This window comes from Tachysurus vachellii, chromosome 11 (assembly GCF_030014155.1).
Source record: "Tachysurus vachellii isolate PV-2020 chromosome 11, HZAU_Pvac_v1, whole genome shotgun sequence".
Lineage (NCBI taxonomy): Eukaryota > Metazoa > Chordata > Actinopteri > Siluriformes > Bagridae > Tachysurus > Tachysurus vachellii.
In genome coordinates, this window is record NC_083470.1 from 16,289,857 (window position 1) to 16,314,025 (window position 24,169).

Sequence of the window (24,169 nt, forward strand, 5' to 3'; positions counted from 1 at the left end):
ACAGAAAAGAAGATACAGTACATTCATTTCATGTATACGAATAGGTCATACTGGGTTAAATCATTCTCTGTTTAAGATAGGTAAATATGAATCGGGCCAATGTGCTTATTGTAATCAGCCAGAAACCATAGAACATGTTTTAATAACATGTAAAAAATATGAAAGAGAAAGGTTAAAACTAATCAATGAAGTTAAAAAGTTGGGTGTTGAATCATTCAATGTGATAGGCCTGTTGAAAAAACAAGAAAAGCAGAGTATCATATATGGTTCTATAATAAAATTCGTTAAAGAAATCGGAATTGTTGATAGAATTAATATTTATTTATTTATTTATTTATTTATTTATTTATTTTTGCTGTGTAAGTCATATGCCTACTAGTGCTTCACACTCCAGTCCAGTTGGTGGCGGTAAATGCACCTAAAGTTGGTTTGCCATCCGCCATAAAAAAGTCATAAGAAGAAGAAGAAGAAGAAGAAGAAGAAGCAGCAGCTGAATCAATGACGTGTTATTGTTGCGACGCGTGGCAAGCAATCGCTTTGTTTTCAGGTTTTAACCGGTGTCCGAGTAATTTGTCTAATATTGCTTAAACAAAACAACCCCAAGAAATTCGTTACTGAAGCATTCATTAAGAGCAGCGATGAGCAAACGAAAAGCGCCGCAAGAAACTTTAAATGAGGGAATCACGGACTTTCTTATTGGTAAGCTTTGGATTGCATTGTCAGTCAAAACAAAGAGTACAGGTAGCTGGGAAGTAGTATCAATGTTGGTAGCCAGCTGTCTGCACAGGATAACTAAGGTTGTTTCTCGCTGTGATCTGTGTGTTTTAATGACACTGATGACTGCATTTTAGTTTACTTGGGCAACGATACGTCAGATGTTTTCCAGAATAACAGACTTAAAGGTTTCACAAGCTTTGCCTTTTTTAATCGGTTATAATTCCAGGATAATATGTTGTCTAATTTCTATACAGTCCGAGTGCTTCAGATAATCTTCACATCAAAGATCAGTATTGATTAATATTATTGCAGATACCATACCAAACAGTGAAAATCCTCACCTCATAATATAATTAACTGCATAATTGTGTCTTTTTAATTTTTTAACAATTCTTCTTCTTCTTCTTTATTTACTTATTTATTTATTTTTTTAGAATTGGCCAATTATGAAAAAAATGTAAACAGGGCTATCCATAAGTACAATGCATACAGGTAAATCAACAACATATAATCACTTTATCTTCAATCACAAAATCTTTATTTTGTGCATTTTCAGTATTATGGCTATTGGCTACACAATTTGAATATAAGTTTAGATGAATGGTAAAAGTCTATTTGGATGGTGATACTTGAATAAACTGCGGTGATGCACACTGTTTTCATGCATTCTTTCTAGAAAAGCTGCTTCTGTGATTGCCAAGTACCCACATAAAATCAAAAGTGGCACTGAAGCCAAAAAACTGGTAAATAAGCAGTGTTTATTGTTTATTCATTATAATATGGTCTGTTGCTGTGTATTGAATTTAATACGAAGGGTATTGTCACCTGAAGAATAATATATCTCAAAAGGTATATTATTCCTAAAAAATATTCTTCTGTGCTTTCAGGATGGAGTTGGTGCAAAGATTGCTGAGAAAATTGATGAGTATTTAACCACAGGGAAACTACGCAAACTGGAAAAGGTCTTAATTTTACATGTATTATTTAATTGACAGTTTTATCCAAATAGGACAGTGCAGTTGAGCGTTAGTGGCCTTGTGCATGGGTCTGAACTTTAATGTCTATGCTCTTGTAAGGACTACTTGTATTGATCATGCTTGTCATGTATCATGGTGTCCTATTTTATCACCTGTAGATTCGCAATGACGACACCAGCTCCTCTATCAATTTTTTAACTAGAGTGACTGGAATAGGGTAGGTAAAATTTTTTTGTTAATAATTATAACATAAAATTACAGTTATATAGCAGCTATATTTTTATAATCTACCAATTATACCGACATATCTTTTTTTAAATTATTTTTTCTTTAGCCCAGCTGCTGCTAGGAAGTTCTATGATGAAGGTGTCAAGACCCTAGATGGTTTGCTTTTGTATTTGCACTATATTCACCAATGAACACGTTTTTTAATTGTTTACCTTCATGACCACAGTCTTGCATTTTAATTGTTCCACTGTTCAGATTTGAGGAAGATTGAACACAAGCTAAACCATCATCAGCAGATTGGCCTGAAGTAAGTGTGTAGATTATTTTTATATATATATATATATATATATATATATATATATATATATATATATATATATATATATATATATATATATATATATATATCTCAGTCATTGTCATTAATTTTAATTTTTACTCATTTATTTATTTATTTATTTATTTAAGGGGAGATATGAGTGAATCATGTTCATTGGTGATATTTTCATTTTTGTAAAGGTACTTTGAAGAATTTGAGCTCAGAATTCCCCGCAAGGAGATGGAAAAAATGGAGGTCATTTATGTTGCTATATTCTCATTAGTTTGAATTTGGAAATCTGTATAAATTACCATATTGTTTTATCTGGATTTTTTATTGCAGGCTTTAATATTGCAGGAGTTGGAGCAGCTCGACCCAGAATACATTGGTACCATCTGCGGCAGCTACAGACGAGGTTAACTAGCCTGTAGTTCTAAATAATTCTATAGTCGTTATTTTACTTTAGAAGTAGTTCTAGTTCTTAACTTTGCAGCAATATAAAGAACGTTTTCTACTGAATTGTACTGTACTGAAACACACTGAATATAATCATTATGGCATCTTCAGGAGCAGAATCAAGTGGTGATATTGATATACTGCTGACTCACCCGGATTTTACTTCCCAATCCCATAAACAAGTAAGTATTCGGTTATATACAAGTATTTATTTACTCTTGAAAAACATTTTTTTAGCTAATGGTGAAATAAGTTGTGTGTGCATTCATCTGTAACTCTAGCGTGCATTCTGTACATTATTGATAGATTGCACGTGTGTTTTTAACTTTTAAGATAAAAGTTAGAGATACTTTATTGACATTGTATATGATGCCAGCATTGGAACAGATGCAGCGCTGATCTCAGGGTTGGGAGCTCAGTGTCTTGTTTTAATTAGCTGAAGTCTTTGCAGTTTTCCTCAGTGCAGCTAGTATAGCGCACTCTGATACCATTTGTGATTCCATATGACTTTTGGAATGTAATGTTATGATTTTCACTGAAACATGGCTCAACGGCGGCCTGACAATGCTATCAAGCTAGTCGGACTCTCTGGGCAGGCAGAACAGCAGACGACTCTGGTAAGACTAGAGGCGGAGGATTGTGCAATTATATTAAAAGGCCTGGTGTACAAACCAGACACAGCTCAGTTAACCTTGAATTTCTCATGGTTCTCATTTCTCATCTGCCACCTCCACTATTGTTACCGCAGTATACAGTTGTGATCACAATTATTTATACCCCCTGGACAATAACATTTTTTCATTTATCAAAAACTACTTTGGCGAAACTTCAATTGTATTCAATCTACACTGGAGATCAAAATTAGAGAACAATTTATAAACAATTGAACAATTCTGAAATAATGTCATCTTCACTGCTCAACAGTTGAATGAGTTTTTGTCCTGTCTATACCATGCTACCAGATCACCTTTTCCACAAAATAACTAAGGCATTTCAACAAAAAAACATTATTTTGCAGAAAACACACTGATCAAAATTAGAGAACACTTTCAGATACCTCCCAGTTATTGGTGTTAATCTGGCACCTGGTGCTAATTTCCTTGATTATCTGTCAACCCCTATTTAACTGGCAGCCTAACTTCCAGTTTCATTGACTCTGCAAGATGGTGGACCGTTCTAAAGTGACTGGCAGCAGGTTGTCCAGATGAAGGCAAAAGGGATGACCCTATCAGCCATAGCAAGACAAGTTGGTCGTTCCAAATCTGTGATTTCAAGAATATTGAATCTTTACAACATCACAAACTCATTCAAGTCCCCCAAGAAGGCTGGTCGCCCACGGAAGACAAATACAAGAGAGGACAGGATACTGTGGAGGATCTCAATGGGCAATCGTTTCCACACTGCAGCTGGAATTGCTCACCAATTCAGTGCGGAACAGGGTAAGGATCTGTCTCGTCATACAGTGTCTCGACGTTTAAGAGCATTTGGACTGAAAGCCCACTCTGCAGTGACCAAACCTCTCATTAACAGAAAGAATCAAAAGGCTAGATTAAGCTTTGCTGAGGAGCATGTTGTGTAGACAGGAGAACTGGTCCAAAGTTCACTTCAGTGATGAAAGCAAGTTTAATTTATTTGGGTCCGATGGGAAACATTATGTTCGGTGACAAACTGGAGAAAGACTGAACCCAAAGTGTGTAAAGAAGTCAGTGAAAAGTGGAGGAGGAAGTGTCATTGTTTGGGGCATGTTTTCTGCAGCAGGAGTTGGATCTCTTATACAGCTACATGGCAGAGTGAATGCAAATGTTTATCAGAACCTTCTTCAACAACATATGGTTCCTTCCCTGCGTTCATCACCCAATCAGCCCGCAGTGTTCATGCAGGACAACGCTCCATGTCACACAGCAAAACGGGTAAAGCAGTTCCTTGAAACTGAATGCATTGAAATAATGACATGGCCTGCCCAGAGTCCTGATCTCAACCCAATAGAGAACCTCTGGAAAATTCTTGGCGACAAAGTTATGGCCAAGAAACCCACTACAGTCACCGAACTGTGGAGGAGACTGGAAGAAGAGTGGACCAAAATCACACCAGAGCAGTGTGAGAGACTAGTGCTGTCCTGTGGACACAGATGTGCTGAAGTCATTCAGAGCAGAGGCCTGTACACTTCCTACTAATTGCTGACTGTTGTAATCTTAAGAAAATTTTGTTGTAAATTTTTCCATGCTACAGTCATTGTTGTTCTCTAATTTTGATCAGTGTGTTTTCTGCAAAATAATGGTTTTTGTTGAAATGCCTTAGTAAGCATGGTATAGACAGGACAAAAACTCCTTCAACTGTTGAGCAGTGAAGATGACATTATTTCAGAATTGTTCAATTGTTTATAAATTGTTCTCTAATTTTGATCTCCAGTGTATGTTAGTTGCTATGCAAAACCAACATATGTGTTAGCTAAACTTCATTCGTATATCAATAGACATGGCCAGAGATTCTCTTTTGAGCCTGTTCAAAATTAATCATACCCTATTCACAATATCAGAAAAAAGTCTTTTTTTGAAACTGCACATGGTTTCTCACTTCAGTGACTATAATCAATTTAATCATTTAATTATTCTCAGTCACTTTCACCATGGCCAAGAAGAAAGAACTCATTCATGATTTTTGTATGCATGTTGTCAATGCCCATAGTGGAGGCAAAGGCTACAAGGCCATTTCAAAAGAAGTGGATGTCCCTGTATCAACTGTACAGAGTATCATCAAGAAGTTCAAGATGTTCAACACTGTCAAAAACCTGGATGGGCATGGCAGGAAGTGCAAAGTATTCTCTAGAGTCACTAGAAAGATCAACGTTCATGATGATGGGATGTACGCCTCTCCTTGTGAGGGGTTACCTAGATAGAGATCTGAACCTCTGGTCATCCATCCTCTCGTCAGATGAGACTAACTTGGAGCTCTTTGGTCATATGGATGTTGCATATGTTTGGCGTAAGAAAGGAGACACGGTTGTCACATCATGCTATGGGTATGCTTCTCTGCCAGTGGTACAGGTAACCTTGTTAAGATAGTCCTCCTTTTTCATGATACCATCTATCTCAAGATTCTTTTTGAAAACCTGGTGGTGCCAGCACACAAGATCAACCTACCAGACAGCCCTGACCTGAACCCAATTGAGAATTTGTAGACAGACAGGTAGAAAACTTGTGGAGACCTACAAAAATTGTTTGAAGGCCATCATTAAGAACAAATGTTTTCTTACTAGTTATTGAAACATTGCAATATAAAGGGTATTAATAATTCTGAACTTCATGATTTTTGAATATTTGTCAATAAAAACCCATGAAATGTCATTTCTTGAAATATCACGTTATCCTCTCAGTTGTTTTGTTACATATTAAATATATGAAAGTATTTTAAAACTCAGTCATCACAGATGACAACTCAAAACAAATACCAAGGGTATGAATAATTTTGAGCACAATTGTATTTCCCCATGGCACGGTGGCTTAGTGGTTAGCACGTTCGCCTCACACCTCCAGGGTCGGGGTTCGATTTCCGCCTCCACCTTGTGTGTGTGTGTGGAGTTTGCATGTTCTCCCCGTGCCTCGGGGGTTTCCTCCGGGTACTCCGGTTTCCTCCCCCGGTCCAAAGACATGCATGGTAGGTTGATTGGCATCTCTGGAAAAATTGTCCCTAGTGTGTGATTGCGTGAGTGAATGAGAGTGTGTGTGTGCATGGGTTGGCACTCTGTCCAGGGTGTATCCTGCCTTGATGCCCCTTGACGCCTGAGATATATATATATATATAGTCCAGTGTGTATAAATGCGGTGTGTGTATAGTCCAGTGTTGAACTGTTGGAGTTAAAGTGCAGTATGTGGCATACCATATTGTGGAAGTATGCTGTAGGGCAGGGGTCACCAACCTTTTTAAGACTGAGTGCTACTTCAAGGGAACTGAGTAGTACGAATGGCTACCTGTTTGATACAAACTTCCTCAATAGCAAAATTGCACAGATCACTTTTTAATAATAATACTAATAATATGGTGAAGAGACTGCTCACATGTCAATGTTAATTATTCCCCACAATTTTTAACAATGATTTATACAACAATGACGGTAGGAATATTTAAACATGCAACATTTATTTATGTTTATCTGTTCCAACATTTGAAAGTCAGGAAGTAATGTCAAGGAAATCATTAATCAAGTCACAACAAGTTATCTAGTCTTTTTTGAACATTTTTTTCACATTTCTGTGCATCATTTTTAGTTTAATGTTATGGTGTTTTCAATGAACACATGGTATCTCTTTGTCTGTAAATGTCTGTTAGTGGGAAGCCTGGCACTGCATTCTGCTCACCATTGTACTGTAATCTGGTGAATAATTTGACACTGCAAGTCTGAGTGAGTCTTGTAAATGTGCATCAATAAGGCGTGTTCTGTGTTTGTTCTTGATAAAGTATATTTTAGAAAAGGCTGATTCACAGAGATAGGTTGAACCAAAAAGGCAGGCAACTTTCATAGCTGCTGTGCATTCACCACTGGCACCAAAAGTTTGATGCAGACGGATGGGCTTTGAGGTGAAGGTCATTTTGCAACGTTAGGATCTTTACCTGTCCAGCATCCAAGTTGAACAGAGCACTTAGTTGCTCAGCAGTGCATGTCATGTCCACTTGCATGAAAGGATTTTTAACGTCTTTTTCTGTCCTTAATGCGCTGCCGGGTGGGTAGTTAGCATTGAAACTTTCGTGACGCAGACTGAAGTGTCTTGCCACATTGTGCTGCTTTGCCGTCGCATCAGTCGTCCCGCAAATGAGAGACACACTTTTCTTTGACTGGCGTAAAAAAGAACTCTTCCTCCCAAACACCGTGAAAATTGTATGTTTTCTGTCACTTTTCAGCCATGTTTTTGGGGGGTAAATCACAACTAACTCCTCATTGTTGCTGCACCGCTTCCTTGTGTCAGGAGTCGGACGTGACGTGCGCGCAATATTGACATTTGACTTCAGAAAAGGCCAGAGTTTGTTATATACATAACATTTTTGTTTACTCACTCTCACTCATTTTCTACCGCTTATCCGAACTACCTCGGGTCACGGGGAGCCTGTGCCTATCTCAGGAGTCATCGGGCATCAAGGCAGGATACACCCTGGACGGAGTGCCAACCCATCACAGGGCACACATTTTTGTTTACATTTTTTTAAATTAAATAAAATGAAATTAAATATAGTCATTTTAAAATCTACATTAATGCAAGCATTTTTTATTCAAAAACTACAGCAAGAAAATTTTTTTTAGATGGAATTATATTTTGACTAGTGCTATTTTTAGAACATGCCTCACAGGCGCCTTAAGTGCTCCTTGCGGGCGACCAGGTCCTTACAGCGCGTTGGTGACCCCTGCTGTAGGGTGTATTATTTATTACTGTTAATTAGTCTGATAGCCTGAGGGAAAAAGCTATCCCTCAGTCGGGTAGTGCGGGATCGGATGCTGCGGAGATGTCTTCCTGAGGAAAGCAGAGAGAGCAGTCTGTGGGACGGGTGGCTGGAGTCACTGATGATCCTCCTGGCTTTTCTTATACGCCGCCTGGTATAGATACCCTGGAGGGAGGGAATGCTGGGGCTCATTCCAAGCTTCCTCAGCCGTCTTAGGAAGAAGAGGCGTTGGTGTGCCTTCTTCAGCACTGCGTCGGTGTGTGTGGACCAGGTGAGATCCTCACTGATGTTAACACGCAGAAACTTGAAGCTGCTCACCCGCTCCACAGGTGTCTTTTCGATGGTGATGGGTTTGTGTTCTCTGCTCTGTCTCCTGAAATCCACTACCAGCTCCTTGGTCTTGTCAATGTTGAGTGAGAGGTGGTTCTCCTGGCACCATTTAGTCAGGGTGCTCACCTCTTCTCTGTAGGCCGTCTCTTCGTTGTCGGTGATCAGGCCTATCACCGTTGTATCGTCAGCGAATTTGACGATGACGTTGGAGCTGTGTGTGGCTGTACAGTTGTGTGTGTACAGGGAGTACAGGAGTGGGCTGAGGACACAGCCCTGAGGAGCACCAGTGTTGAGGATCAGCGGGATGAACTGTTTAGTCCGGAGCATCGCAACAAGTGTGGCAGGCTCTATGGTGTTAAATGCTGAGCTGTAGTCCACAAACAGCATTCTCACATAGGTGTTCTTATTTTCCAGGTGGGAGAGAGTGCCTGTTCCTTGAGTGCCTGGTCTGTGTTGGCTTGAGGAGGAATGTAAACAGCTGTGATTATGACCGCTGTAAATTCCCTTGGTAGCCAGAATGGTCGACACAGAAGCATGTGAAATTCCAGATCAGGGGAGCAGAAGGATTTAATAGAGTGTAGGTTCCTTTCATCACACGACGAGTTGTTGATAAAGAAACAAACGTCCCCACCTTTGCTTTTCCCTGTGAGCTCTTTCGTCCTGTCCGAGCAGTGCACGGAGAACCCCGTGAGCTCGATGGCTGAGTCTGGAACCTCTGTAGACATCCAGGTTTCTGTGAGGCAAATAATGCAACAGTCCCTTGTTTCTCGTTGGTATGAGATACGTGCCCTCAGTTCAGAGTTTGTTGTCCAGTGACTGAACATTAGCCAGCAAAATGTTTGGGAGAGGAGGTCGGAGGGGACGACTCCTCCTCTCTCTTTTCTGGTGGCGTTTCCTCGGTCGTGTCCGTGCGGCCCAGACAAAGGGCTCTGATGCTGTGTTTGTAAACAAATCGCCAGCGTTCAAGAACTCAAAGTCCGTTTTGCGTTTTGCGACGTAGGATCCTATATTTAGAAGCGTGTGTCTGCCGTAAACAGATATTCAAACAACATCCAACACGCAGAACAGCAGAACAACTAGTAAAATAAACGGAAAACTGCAAAGTTTCCTTGGAGATCTTGGGCCATCAAGGGACCGCTGCATTATTTTCCTCACAGAAACCTTCAGGACAGGTTTCAACATACTGACTGGAATTTGTTTGCCTTTCAGGTTTGGCTCTAACATTTGATATTTACACTTCCTCTGTGCTGGACTATATTAACACCACCATTGACAGTGTTACAACATAGAAACAGACCACCACATACCCTAATCAGAAGCCATGGATGAAGGAGGAGGTACGGCTTCTGCTGCAGGCCCATAACACTGCCTTCAGATCAGGTGATGCATATGCCTACAGCCCACCCAGAGCAAACCTGAGGAGGGGCATCAAAAAGGTCAAGCACTACTATAAGCTAAAGTTAGAGGAACACTTCTCCAACTCCGACCCCAGGCACATGTGGCACGGCAAGCCATCAGCTACTATAAGCCCAGCAACTTCCCCTCCCTTTAACTAAATGACTTTTATGCTTGCTTGAACAGTAACAACAGATACGCAGACACTAAAACCAGACCGTCTAAAACCCTCAAGCCCCTCACACTCACCTCCTCTGACATCTATGCTGTGCTGGGCAGGATCCACTCATGCAAGGCTCCTCTCACAGGGGTTTTAACGGCCATCATTAACCATTAACTGTACCAACATGCTTAAATCAACCTCCATTGTCCCAGTTCAGAAAAACTTCAACCCAGTGTGCCGAAGTGTTACCCATTATCATGAAGTGTTTTAAGTGACTGGTTATGGCACACCTAAAGAACTGTCTTCCACAGACATTGGACCCAGATCAGTTGCCTACCGGAGCAATAGGAGCACAGAAGTTTGTCTTCTCCGCGCTGCACTTTGTGCTCACACATCCGGACAATAATAACAAGTAAAACAGTCTACAGTGAAGAGGTCCAGCATCTGGCCGCATGGTGTGTCGAAAGAGAGAGAGAGAGAAAGAGGAGGCACGCACTTTGTCATCCACATCAATGTCTTGCCAGTTGAGCGTTTCTCCAGCTTCATGTTCCTGGTGATCCACATCAAAGACGCTGGACCACCAGAACGTCCAGCCTAGTCAAGAAAGCTCACCAGTGCCTGTTCTTCTTTAGGACACTGGAGAGACATCACCTGTCTTTAGCTATCCTGGTGAACTTTGATCGCTGTGTGATTAAGAGCATCCTGACCAACTGTCATAGTCTGGTATGGGAACTGCACAGCCGCAGACCGCAAGGCACTTCTGGTTCGATGCCAAACTGCATTTCGTGTTCACTATGGTTGCTACTTTAAATTCACAAGGAGCTGCATAGATAGTCTGGCCTGTTTAGGTTTTCACAGGAAGAATAGCCTTGGTTTTGCTTTAATGTGGGAGGTGTTGAAGGACCATGTGTGATTTTTTGTCATATAGACTCTTTGTCAGGAATTTTCTTTTTTATCTCTGTGAATGTACAATGACTGACAAATACACCGGTGATTATATTGAATTTATATTGAACATTAACCTCCCCAATATTAACTGACATTCTGGAAGCACCCGATTTTCCCCCAATTCATATTTGTCTTTGCTCTAGTCTGTTGGTTTTTCTTGTTTAAAGGATTCACTGACGTATTCCTCTTTCTTTCTGTCAGAGTAAATGGGAATGTTTAAGTCTATTTATGTGAAATTATTTTTTATGTATGGATTACAACTTTGTTAGACAAGAATATAGAAGCCATTAGTGTACTGTAACACGTAATGTGTAAAATCAATGTTGGAAATAATTTTAATGCTAGTGTTTGAGTTATTTTAGTTTATTCATCATCCAGACATTTAAACATCTACAAGCCTGTTACGGGTGTGTATATACAGTAAAGAGTCTATACAGAATTTACAAAAATTTGGCATATCCAATCAGCCAATCATGTGGCGGTGGATGTATGCACAAAATCATGCAGATAGATCAAGAGCATGTGCGCATGTGTGACATTAGCAGAAAGCGGTTTTAACATTGACATGGAGGATAAAAACAAAGAAAGAAAGCGAAGAAAGGCTTTACGATAAGGCAAGAAGCAGGACCCAAGTTAATATAGGATCAGCTTTCCAGTGCTGGAGAGAACTGAAGGAGTGGGAAGTTCACAGATTCGAGTTAGAGTCAATAACTAAATAGCTAAACGCTGTTGCTACACAAATGACACCTCTTTTCTATCGTAGTAATGTAGAGAGGCAGCTACAACCGCGTTTTGCTAGTAACAGCGTTTAGCTCAGGAGTTATTGACTCGGGAAACTCGAATCTGTGAATATGCGGCCAACTTTAAGATGCAGAGGTCGCTTTTTTTCCTTCTAGATAGGTGAGTAACGTTGGTTTTGCTTTGTTTCACAGAACTAATATATGCCGTCCTATGCATGATTATGCTTGTGTGTCATTTTTGCTTGTTTGTTTATCTGCAATCGTATTGTTCTTCACTTCAGCTATGATAGACACATTTCTTTCCATTAGTTGCCTGGGTTGCGTATGTATGTGTAGGCGGAGCTATCAATACAGGGGTGGGACCCATTTGGGTTAGGGGCGTGTTTGTTTTGGTGATTTTATATGTCATCATTGGCTTTCAAAAATTGGAGACTCTACCTTTAAGTTAATATTCATATCAAACATCAGAAAGGTGAAACAGTGTGATCCATCATTTGTGTGATGCATCACAATTGGACTGGTTTGGGATCAAAATTCCAAATTCAAGTTACCATTCAGTGTAAACTGAAGAGATTGTTGTATGTCAAAATACCAGGAGATCAGTAGTTTCTGAAATACTCAAACCAGCCATTCATGGTTATAGTAACATGTATCTCCCCTTTTCCCATTTTGATATTTCTGTGGCGAAAAGAAACTTCTTACTCAATCTGTTGTGGGAGTTTGAAGTGTTTACCTGACTACAACAGGGAGAAGAGTTTGTTGTTTGGATGACTGAAATTCTTCACTTTCTTTCTATGCCCAGCACCACCTGCTGTAGAATCAGGTCAGGGAGCTCACTGCAAATGGCACACGCCCCTGATCTTCTCACCCTCGGGGGAACTTGCCCATCCTGCTGTTGTGCTGGCCCCAAACCAGGCTGTAATGTTTCCTGACAGAATTCAGGTGTAACTGTACCATAGCACCTAAAGTGATAGCTTTCCTCACCAGAGTGTTTATGTGACTGGAATGTGAATGGTCCTGCATTATGTGAACACAAAGATACGGATTGTAATGATTCCAGCGTGTCTGGTATTGAAGAGGTGATGAAGTATATAGTAAGAAGTCTCTGAATTTCAAAGCACATCACTGAGTGATGGTCATTGAGGCAGGTTGAGGTTTTTCGAGACAGGAACCACAATGGACTTTATGAAACGTGGGTTTAGCAGGTTGTTCCATGGAGATGTTGAATATCTCAGTGAACACCAATGCTAGCTGGTTAGTGTTGGATCTAAGGACCCAACCTGGGATTGCAGCCTTCCTGGTTTCTCCTCTTTTAAAATTCTTCTTTATATTGTACACTGAGAAGTCTTCTTTATATTGTACTCTGGCAATTTGGCAATGTATTTTGCTTATAGCACTGTTAGTACTGTTAGCTTTTTGCTATTAGCTGCAGCCTTGAATGTGAGTGCACAAAGTGTTCAGCTTGTCTACATTTATTTTTTTAGTTTGTTATTGTTCTTAGTCCCTTCCAATGGCTTGTAGAGCTCCTGTTGGAATTGTGACTCTAGTTTTTTGTTTTTTGTTCAGTTCACATAAGGCAGTGCCCATGTCTGCCTGCAGCAGCAATACAACCTGGAAGTTAGAGCTGGAGGATAATGGGGAAAAAAATCATTTAATATAAACTATTTCCTTTAATATTTTAATTGCAATAATTAACCACCTTTGATTGACCAAAAGATTTTGTTTTTAGAATATATTTTTAGAATACTTTTTCACCAACCGGTTAAAATTTGCAACACTGGATGTATTCTGCTTTAAAAAAGACATGCATGACTTTCAGTGCATGAGACAGATTCCATGAGACCGTCTGCAAAGTGCAAATACCGAAAAGCGAATACTAAAAAACAGTCAATAACCAGCGTAATACACTGTACTGTCACCAAATTCAGCTCACACATCCCTGATGTCCTGATAGTTATACTACAACACTTATTTGGGGGAAATATGAAATATGCTTTACTTTTGGGGGAAATATTTTCAGATAAAAAAAACATAAAAATTATACAATTTAACATTTCTCCCAAGTTGACTGTTTTTAGTATTCGCTTTTCGGGTTTTGCTCTTTGCAGGTTCGCACATAGAGACTTGTGTATTTTGTCCACCACGGAGGAAAGCTGATTTTGAGGAAAATTGGGTTGTAGCTGCCTCTCTACATTACTACGATTAAAAAAAAAAAAAAAAAGAGGTGTTATTTGTGTAGTAACAGCGTTTAGCTCAGGAGTTATTGACTCGGGGAAACTCGAATCTGTGAATATGCGGCCAACTTTACTTAAGTACTGTTGATTTATAGCCAAAAACATCGGAATTTAAAACGACAAACCAGCGGACCTAGCGTACATTAAACTGTATTGTTAAACTGAGGATTATAGCCATGCCACATCTAGGCCATATGTGCCAGATAATACCCACATATGGCCCAAACGTAATTGCTATCTGGGATACTACACTGGGAGCACAGTTTGTAAGCCCTCGGCCTGTTCCGGGTGCACGTTTGTTTCTCTCAGTACTGTTGCTTCAGATTGTGTCTTGTGTTCTTACCCAGGATCTCACTCAACCAAGCGTGAGTCTGGTGTTCAAAATTGTGTTTGGTGAGTGACATTGTAAACCAATAGAAATAAAAGTTTTTCTGTTTTAATTCGTTTTAGCCAAGGGGAAAAGAAAAAAGTTATAAAGTATAAAAAATAAACAAAACAAAGCGTGGTCAGAGCAGTCATGACCGCAGCATTGATCACTGCATAAATGAGCAGGTGTTCCTAGCAAAGTGGTATAATTCCAACTGGTCAATTACAGCTCCAGATATGCCCCTTTTCCACCAAAAAGAACCGGGTGCTGGTTCAGAGCTAGCACTGGTGCTGGTTCAAAGTTGGTTCCACTGGCGAACCTCCTAAGAACCGGTTTGTCTTTCCACCGGCTAAAGAGCCATCACAGAGCCGAGTCTGACGTCACTGTATACGTGTCACGTGTCCCAGCAACTTTAGCGCAGCAGCGGCAAACACCAAACACATCAACAATGGCGGACGTTGCTTTACTGTTACTGCTCATGGCTTTGTGAACCTACTTTAGCATCCAAACGCGGCAAATCCAACGTGTACATGCAGCTCTATGTAATTTGTATAAACGGAGGTTGTAATCGAGAAAGTACATAACGTTATTTTATCATTAACACAGAAAAAAGGTAGCCTTAGCATGTAGCTACCTACTATCATGTGTGCTTAAAGTAAATGTGTATTAAACATTAGTATACTTAAGGTACATTATCAAATGCGCTAACAGTAGCCCCGCCCACAGCCCCTGACACAAGTGGTTCACGTTTTGGTGCTACTTAAGAACCACTTTTCCTGGTTCAGAGCCGGTTCTTTGGCGGTCGAAACAGAAAGAACTGGTTCTAAATTAGGCTCTGGCTCCGAACCAGCACTCGAACTGCCTTGGTGGAAAAGGGGCAATAGAGTGCCTTGTTTTGTATTTTAATCTTCATATTCTCTTCTCCTCCAGCCCAGGCTGCTCCATGCAGTGGTAGAACACCTTGAGTCTATTGGATTTATCACTGATACTTTGTCCAAAGGAGATACGAAGTTCATGGTAAGATTGGTTCATATTCTCATTCTCTCATTTACTCTCTCTTTGTTTATTCTAATAGAACTCTGTTTGTCTTCCTACAGGGTGTATGCCAGCTACAAAGAGGAGTTGAGAATAAGAATGATTATAATCATCGCCGTATTGATATCAGGTGCATAATCATTATTAAAAGGCCAATTAGGCATCCCCTTTCTATAGCGGAAAAGTTTGTGTGCTGCACCAAAAGTATTTCTTATCTTTCAAAATAGATTTAATTAGTTATTCAAAAAATATGTAGTTCAGTCATATTTTTGGTGGTGTAAATCACAATACACATTATAAAAGTAATTATATTTAGGGGTTTCAGACATCAGACAAATTCCCTTTGTCTTTGTAAGAGACCAAGAAAAAGATGATGTGGTTCAGTATTGTTGGGTTCAGACATGTTCAGACTGGATATTGGCAACCAGGTTACCACATGGAGAGCAGTGTGTGTGCAAGCCCTCGCTTTGTGGCATCAATTGGGTGCAGATCGTGTCTTGTGTCCTTACCCAGCCTCTCACTCGACCTATCATCCTACTCTCACCCACCTCCTCCGCAGAGTCCAATGGGCAGCCCGGGACAGAGCTGGTCAATGCTGTCTCCTACCAAGCAGACTACGGCATATATAATTGGAGAGGCCACAACCGTATAAAAAAATGTCCTCAAAAATGTCTTGCACACCTGTAAGGACCCTAATCTCCTCAGCAGGGGCAAGCAACTCTGGCCTTTCTTGTACAGAGCATCAGTGTTATCCAGCCATTGAAAGTGGACACCTAGGTACTATCCACCAACTCAGTGTCCAAGACCTGGATATTCACTGGTGTGTGGTGCGGTGTTCTTCTTCTGCACACACCACAGCCATTATTTTGCATTAGCTGTCTCTCCAGTTTTCTTCTGTAGCTCCTTGCACCATCTCATCTTATATTTGATCTCCTTCTTAACTCTCTTAAGCTCCACTTTTTCCCCTAAAGTAAAAGCCCTCTTATTATTTACCAGGTCTTTGAGCTCAGGGGTCACCAGGGTTTGTTATTGAAGAAACACTGTAACCTCCTAGATGGTACAGATCACACAGATATTTATATAATCTATGATGCAGTGGGTGAGACCTCCTAGTTTGTAGTATCGAAACAGTCTTGTCTCTCACTGGCATCCTCAGACCAGATCTTCACAGACTTTTTTGTGGTGGTTCTCTCTTCATCCTGGGTGTGTATTCAGGAAGCAGACGGATGAGGTTGTGATCCGAACGGCCCAGCGGAGGTAGGGGGAAGGAGCTGTATGTATCCTTTACATTTGCATACAGCAGGTCTAGTGTTTTATTGTCTCTGGTGTTGCATTGAGAACATATAGTCTGAATGTGGGAAGTGTGGAAAATAGGCAGGCATGGTTGAAGTCACCAGAGATGAGGAGAGACTTCGGGTGCCGGGGTCTGTAACTGAGTTACAACACTGTGTAATAGTTCACATGCAGCAGTGGCATCAGCTGAAGGAGGCACATACACATTGATCCCAATGATGAGTGAAAACTCCCTTAGAAGTTAATATGGCCAAATGCTTACAGAGAATAACTGTAATGTCTTTTGTGCAGCATTATTCGTTATTGATGTGCGCTGGGTTGCGCCACTTATCATTTAAAAATACTGTCAGGCCCCCTCCTTTCTTCTTACTGATGGCAACTTTTCTGTTCACCTGTGCAATTTTAAAACCATCCAGATATACCAGTGAGTCCAATGTAAGATCATTCAGCCACGTCTCAGTAAAAAAACAAAGCTGCACTCCCATTATTCTCCCTGCAGTAGGTTTAGTGCATGTAGCACTTCCATCTTATTTGAGAGGGAGCGGATGTTTCCCATGATAATACATGGTAAACATGCTTTACATCTCAGTCTTGTTCTGCAGCCTCTTCTCTTGCTCTGTGTCTCTGAAGGAATCTCCAGTTTCTACCTATAGTCTGGCACACCTTGGAGCTAACACCAAATCTTGGGTGTAAACGATGGAGCTGTGACTGAAGGGGTTAGTTTAGGGTTAGGGTTAATATTTTATAAATATTATTGCTATGCAAGTATGAGCATAATTTATGTTCTACAACATTGATGGCACGTTTTCCTTCAGTGGTTTTATTTAAGTTTCTTTCAATATTAATTAAAAACCTTATTAGGGTGGAGAGATATGCTTATCTAGCAGCACTAGTACAGGAGAAAATCTCTAGCCTTCCTTCCATGCTATTTGAAATAAAACCAATTTAGTTTGATGCGATTTACGTTCTAATCTTAGTGGTCTGTGAGTGTATGTGATCATTATATCAGGATGCTAGTTTTTTATCCCTATACTTATTTTTCTTCTATGTTGAGCTACATTTATCTAGGGTTTAGAGAAATGGTGATTTAAGTCATTGATGATAATTCTGTGACACTGTGGCTGAAGTAAATGTACATTTAACATTAATGTAGCAAAGAGCATACAGTATCTCACAGAAGTGAATACACCCCTCACATTTTTGTAAAATATTTTATTATATCTTGTGTGACAAAACTGAAGAAATGACACTTTGCTACAATGTAAATTAGTGAGTGTACAGCTTATATAACAGTGTAAATTCCCTTCAAAATAACTTAACACACAGCAATTAATGTCTAAGCCGCTGGTCACAAAAGTGAGTACACCCCTAAGTGAAAATGTCCAAATTGGGCCTAATTAGACATTTTCTCTCCCCAGTGCCATGTGACTCATTAAAGTTCTCAGGTGTGAATGGGGAGCAGGTGTGTTAAATTTAGTGTTAGCGCTCTCTCTCATACTGGTCACTGGGAGTTCAACATGCACCTCAATGCAAAGAACACTGAGGATCTGAAAAAAAGAAACAGCCTGAAACTGAGCTGCAGCAAAGACCATAAAGTGGTTTAACAGGACAGGTTGCACTTAGAACAGGCCTCGCCATGGTCGACCAAAGAAGTTGAGTGCACGTGGTCAGCATCAAATCCAGAGGTTGTGTTTGGGAAATAGATGTATGAATGCTGCCAGCATTGCTGCAGAGGTTGAAGGGGTGGGGAGTCAGCCTGTCAGTGCTCATATCATAGGCCGCACACTGCATCAAATTGGTCTGTATGACTGTCGTTCACCGAGGAAGCCTCTTCTCAAGATGATGCACAAGAAAGCCCACAGATAGTTTGCTAAAGACAAGAAGACTAAGGACATGGATTAATGGAACCATGTCCTGTGGTCTGATGAGACCAAGATAAACTTTTTGATTCAGATGGTGTCAAGCGTGTGACAACCGAGTACAAAGACAAACGTGTCTTGTCTACAGTCAAGCATTGTGGTGGGAGTGTCATGGCCTGGGGCTGCATGAGTGCTGCTGGCACGGGAGCCACAGTTCATTGAGGGAACTATAAATGCCAACATGTACTGTGACACATACTGAATCTAATCTGGACTCAACTACTGTTCTCAGAGGATTTTCTGAATTATCAAAATGCATATTAAAGTATCCAACAATTAATGCTTTGTCAAGAGAACAACTAAGTTTGAAATGAGATCTGTAAATTCACAGAGGAATTCAGAGCATGGGCCCACTCAATTAGTGGGATCATCTCTGTAGTCTTATTTTTTTGTGGCTACATATGTTGTGTCTCAACTTAATGCTTAATTTCTCAACTTAATACCACTGCAGTGGTAGCATGAGGAGCATTGGAGTGCCTTTGAAGGGCAGTGGTGTATGCACAATTAGTATAGCATTGAACTAATGTACACCAATCAGGCAAAAAATTATGACCTTACGAATATTGTGTTGGTCCTCATCTTGCTGCCAAAACAGACCTGACCCATCGAGGCATGCACACCACTATATCCATGAATTTGTTGACCTCCCACTGAGCCAGGGCTTTCTGTTTTAGCCTTTGTTTGGCACCTCATATTTAGGCATGAGGAAAATGGAGGCATGGTCCAATTTACTAAACGGCAGACATGATTGAGCTTTCGAACTGTCTGTGTATGGAGTGTAGCAATATTCCAGTGTCTGGTTGCCTCTGGTGAGGCAGGTGATGTGTTGGTGGAGATTTGTCAGTACATGATCATGGTTGGCACTGTTAAAAACCACCACCATGATGAGTGCAGTGTCCTTATGTAGTGTTTGTTGTGAGGTGAGAGCCTTATATAGGTCTCATAATGCAGTTATCCTGTCTGCCTGTGGTGGAATATAAATGGCACTTACAATGACTGAGCTAAACTCCAGAGGAAAGTAGAAAGAGTGACATTTGATACTTAGTGGTTCCAAGTTGGGTGAGCAGGAGTGTGAACAATGCTCGCACTGTCGTGCCAGCTATTGTTCACCATCAGACACACTCCACCACCTCTTGTCTTTCCTGATTCCATTGTCCTGTCCATACGGTGGATCAAGAAGAACTCTGCCGGCTGTACAGCACGGACCGGCATTGCTGGGTTCAGCCATGTCTTCTTGAAGCAGAGGAAGTTACAGGTCCGAATGTCCTTCTGTAACTATATCCTGGCTGTGAGGTCATCAAGCTTGTTTTTCAGAGACTGGACATTGGCTAACAAGATACTAGGCAGTGGAGCCCAGTGTGCTTGTGCTCTCAGCTTGTTCCTGATGCCGGCTCGTTTCCCTCGTGGTCGCCGTGTCACGTCATGTCCTTTTGTTATTCCTCAGGATCTTCCTCGGCCAGCTTGATTCCGGGTTTATAACTGAGTGTCTCTGTGATATGTAATAATGTCTGGGCTAGAAAAATTGCAGAAAAAATACAAAAACAAACACGGTGTGATCGTTGCAGCAGTGACAGCAGCCGACCTCACCGGCGCCATCTTGAATGTTGTATGTATATGTTGTATATACATCGTAAAACATACATCGTTTTATGTGTATATATGGCCGAACTTTATTTAATGCTACATAGTACATTAAACTCCTGATCAATAAAAGTTTCATTAACTGTACGTTTGAAAGAGATCTAATGTTTAACAGTCCTAGTTTCAAATCAAAGGTGTACATCATTAGCTCCTACATATTAAACATCAAGAATCTATGATTGCCTAAGATATATTTGGCACTGTACACACCTAACCAGTGCTAATTTCACATGCCTTAACATAGTATCCTATAACCACAGCTATTTCAGGTTTCACAGTGTGTGCATGACTAAGGATAGCAAACCTGTAAGACATGTGGAGAGGAGCCTTAGCTTTGCTTTGCAACTATGCTGTCGAGTCATCATCTTTTTGCCCCTCTGCCAGGGCTCTAATGCCAAGGCCTTAAACTCCATCTAAGGCATCCAGTCTTTCCCTTACAGATACTTTGCTGCTCTCACTATTGCTGACCCTTTCTAGCAACTGGATGTGCACCTCTAATGGTGCATTCTGTCATGCACTTATCACATTTAACACGTTAACACTTATCACATTAAATTTACTGCCAATGATTAAGGAATAATGACTAAACATCCTGCAGCTAATGCACTGATACTTGATAACATACCCTAAGCTGAATATAGGGTTAAAGTTAAGAATATCCTAAGTGGGTTTCCTTGACATACAAAAGTGTTCTCTGAAAATTTAAACTGCAACAGCAGAGTGAAAAAATATAACAAACGAAAGCAACAGCTTTTTTTTGAAGAAAAAAGGAAAAAATAATTCAATCCAACCCTAAGCTTTTAAGATTTTTTCTGACCAGGCAGTGTACTATCATTTGAACTAGTATGTCAATATACCATTGGTGACATTATTTAATATGTAGGTGTACTACTGCATATTGAGATGAATGTGTGCTGTAAAGTCCAACCAACATTATAAAATGAAGCTTATAATACCTTTTATTTTAACCACATATTTTTTTTTTTTTGATGAAATCTAAAAAGGTAACTTTTTTCTATAACTGTTCTTTTTTTATTGCTGTGTCACAGTAGCAAATAAAATAATTTAAAGATGTTAGTATATTTGGAATTTGATTATACTGTGAATACAATGAAATTTCTCACTATACCTATATCTACAGGCTTATTCCCAAGGACCAGTATTACTGTGGTGTGCTTTACTTTACTGGAAGTGATATATTCAATAAGAATATGAGAACCCATGCACTTGAGAAAGGCTTCACCCTTAATGAGTACACTATTCGTCCACTAGGAGTCACTGGTAAGAAAATGAAAGGAAAAGAAAAGTCGTCTTTTCTGACTTCAATCTGGATAATTGACTCATTGTTAGTCTTTTTGTTCCTCCTTTTCCAATATTTTTCATATTTTTCTACTTTTCCTCTTACCACTCATCTGTTTTAATGCTTTTTCTTTCAGATTAACTTTTCACAGCCTAGACATTTTGAAAGTGACCGATATTAACAGTCAGTTATATTGAAATGACAGCAAATATAATTTCATCCTCATTCTGTGCTGTAGGTGTGCCTGGAGAGCCCTTACTGGTGGACAGTGAGAAGGATATATTTGACTACATCCACTTGAAATACAGAGAGCCGAAAGAACGCAGCGAATAAGTCACTTGAGGTTTTGGTAGTAATCTTGTTGATACCTCAGTAAAATAATCTTCAGTGACAATAAAAGAAAGTTGTGTGTTGTGTCTGTGTGTGATTAGAAAAGTTGGTTACATTTTAATACTTTTGTTTTCAGTTGTTGAATATGTTTAAGTATTTTTTTTTTAAAAGTTTTTATTTTTATTTTTTTATTTGCCATTCTTTATGAAAGTATGTTTCCTAAATGCTTTACTACTGTTAATGCTGTGGTCTTTACCATTTGTGTGTCAATTTTAACACCACTTATGAAATGAGATGTAACTTAAATTAGTCAACTTGTGTACTATTGCAGCTGGTTTTAGTATGTATTAATATTTTTACTGATTATTAAATAATTGTGTTATTAGCAACAGATTGTTGGTTTGTGTAACATTTGATTTGATCATTACAAAACAATAACGTATGTTTTTTGTAAATATTGCAATTAATTAAATTTGTATAGTGCTTTTAATAATTCACGTTATCTCAAAGCAGCTTTACAGTATAGAAAGTATAGAAACAATAATAATTTTACATACATTTTTCATTACTATATATCTCTAACATCTTCTGCATCTCTATCCCTAATGAACAAGCTGGAGGTTAATTGTGAACCAGGCTCAGAAGGGAACCAATCCTGGTCTGTAAATAATGTCCTACAACAGTTTATAGTTGAAGAACTAATGGGTAAGTGCAAATTCTGAGTTCACCATAGAGGCAACACTGCCTTCCTGCCAAAGTCTTTAAATGATCGCTGATGAAGACCTGTCCAAAAACCTGAATCCAGGTAGCCCCATCCACAGCAGTCCCATGAGTCACTTGCTGTCCATCAAGATCAATCCCCAGCAAAGTGCACACCCAGCAAAGTGCGCACCAGGCAACGGGACTCCAACCAGGGGTAGAACGTCAGAATTGATTAAGTAGGTCCGCAAGAAGAGGAGATCAGACTAGGACCTCAGAACACTGGGATCTTGGGAGTGGCATGTACAACCCCTGGCAAAAAGTATGGAATCACTCCTCTCAGAAGATGTTCATTCAAATATTTAATTGTGAAGAAAAAAACACAAGCACATATATGCCACAAAACAATTATCACTCAACAATCCAAACTTCTGTCCGTATAAAACACTTAAAAACAAAGAAAGATAACTATAGTCAATTACAACTGTTTTTACAGATCAAACAGGAAAAAAATATGGAATCACACAAAATCTGAGGAAAATTATATAGAATCACCAAATAAAAACACTACTAGTACTTTGTTGCACCACCTCTGGCTTTTATAACAGCTTGAATTCTCTGAGGCATGGATTTAACTAATGACAAACAGTATACTTCATCAATCTGTCTCCAGCTTTGTCTTATTGCAGTTGCCAGATCAGCTTTGCAGGTTGGAGTCTTGTCGTGGACTATTTTCTTTAATTTCCACCAATTTTCAATTGGATTGAGGTCTGGACTATTTGCAGGCCATGCCATTGACATTATATGTCTTTCCTGTAGGAATGTTTTCACAGATTTTGCCCTATGGCACGATGCATTATCATCCTGAAAAATGATGCTACCATCACCAAACATCCTTTCAACTGATGGAATAAGAAAAGTGTCCAAAATCTCAACATAAACTTGTGCATTTATAGAAGATGTAATGACTGTCATCTCTCCCATACCTTTACCTGACATACAACCCCATATCATTAATGATTGTGGAAATTTGCATGTTTTCTTCAGGCAGTTGTCTTTATAAATTTCATTGGAACGGCACCAAACAAAAGTTCCAGCATCATCACCCTGCCCAATGCAGATTCGTGATTCATCACTGAATATAACTCTCATCCAGTCATCCACAGTCCAAGATTGTCTTTCTTTAGCCCAATGAAACCTTGTTTTTTCTGTTTAGATGTTAATGATGGTTTTTGTTTGGCTTTTCTGTATGTAAATCCCATTTCTTTTAGGCGATGTCTTACAGTCCGGTCACAGACATTGACTCCACTTTCTGCCCGTTTATTCCTCATTTGTTTTGTGGTGCATTGTCTGTTTTCAAGGCATATTGCTTTAAGTTTTCTGTCTTGGTGCTTTGATGTCTTTCTTGGTCTACCAGTACACTTCCCTTTTACAACCTTTCAATTTGATTTGTACTTGGTCCAGATTTTAGACACAGATGACTGGGAACAACCAACATCTTTTGCAACATTCCGTGAAGATTTACCTTCTTCGAGAAGTTTGATAATTTTCTCCTTTGTTTCAACTGACATCTCTCGTGTTGGAGCCATGAGTTATGTCAATCATCTTGGTTCAACACATCACTAATGTGTGCAAGCACTCTTTTTTA

General features: G+C 39.8%; 1 protein-coding gene across 1 annotated transcript; it reads left to right on the forward strand.

Moving 5' to 3' along the window:
• Nucleotides 1-478: 478 nt before the first annotated feature.
• Nucleotides 479-22,213, forward strand: polb (polymerase (DNA directed), beta). Its single transcript, XM_060881531.1, has 14 exons — nt 479-699; nt 1,152-1,209; nt 1,394-1,460; nt 1,605-1,679; nt 1,853-1,911; nt 2,029-2,078; nt 2,178-2,229; nt 2,442-2,496; nt 2,584-2,656; nt 2,809-2,879; nt 15,235-15,321; nt 15,402-15,469; nt 21,334-21,473; nt 21,731-22,213. The coding sequence occupies exons 1-14, from the start codon at nt 639-641 to the stop codon at nt 21,823-21,825; spliced, it is 1,011 nt and encodes a 336-aa protein (XP_060737514.1). The 5' UTR covers nt 479-638; the 3' UTR covers nt 21,826-22,213.
• The last annotated feature ends 1,956 nt before the right edge of the window (nt 22,214-24,169 follow it).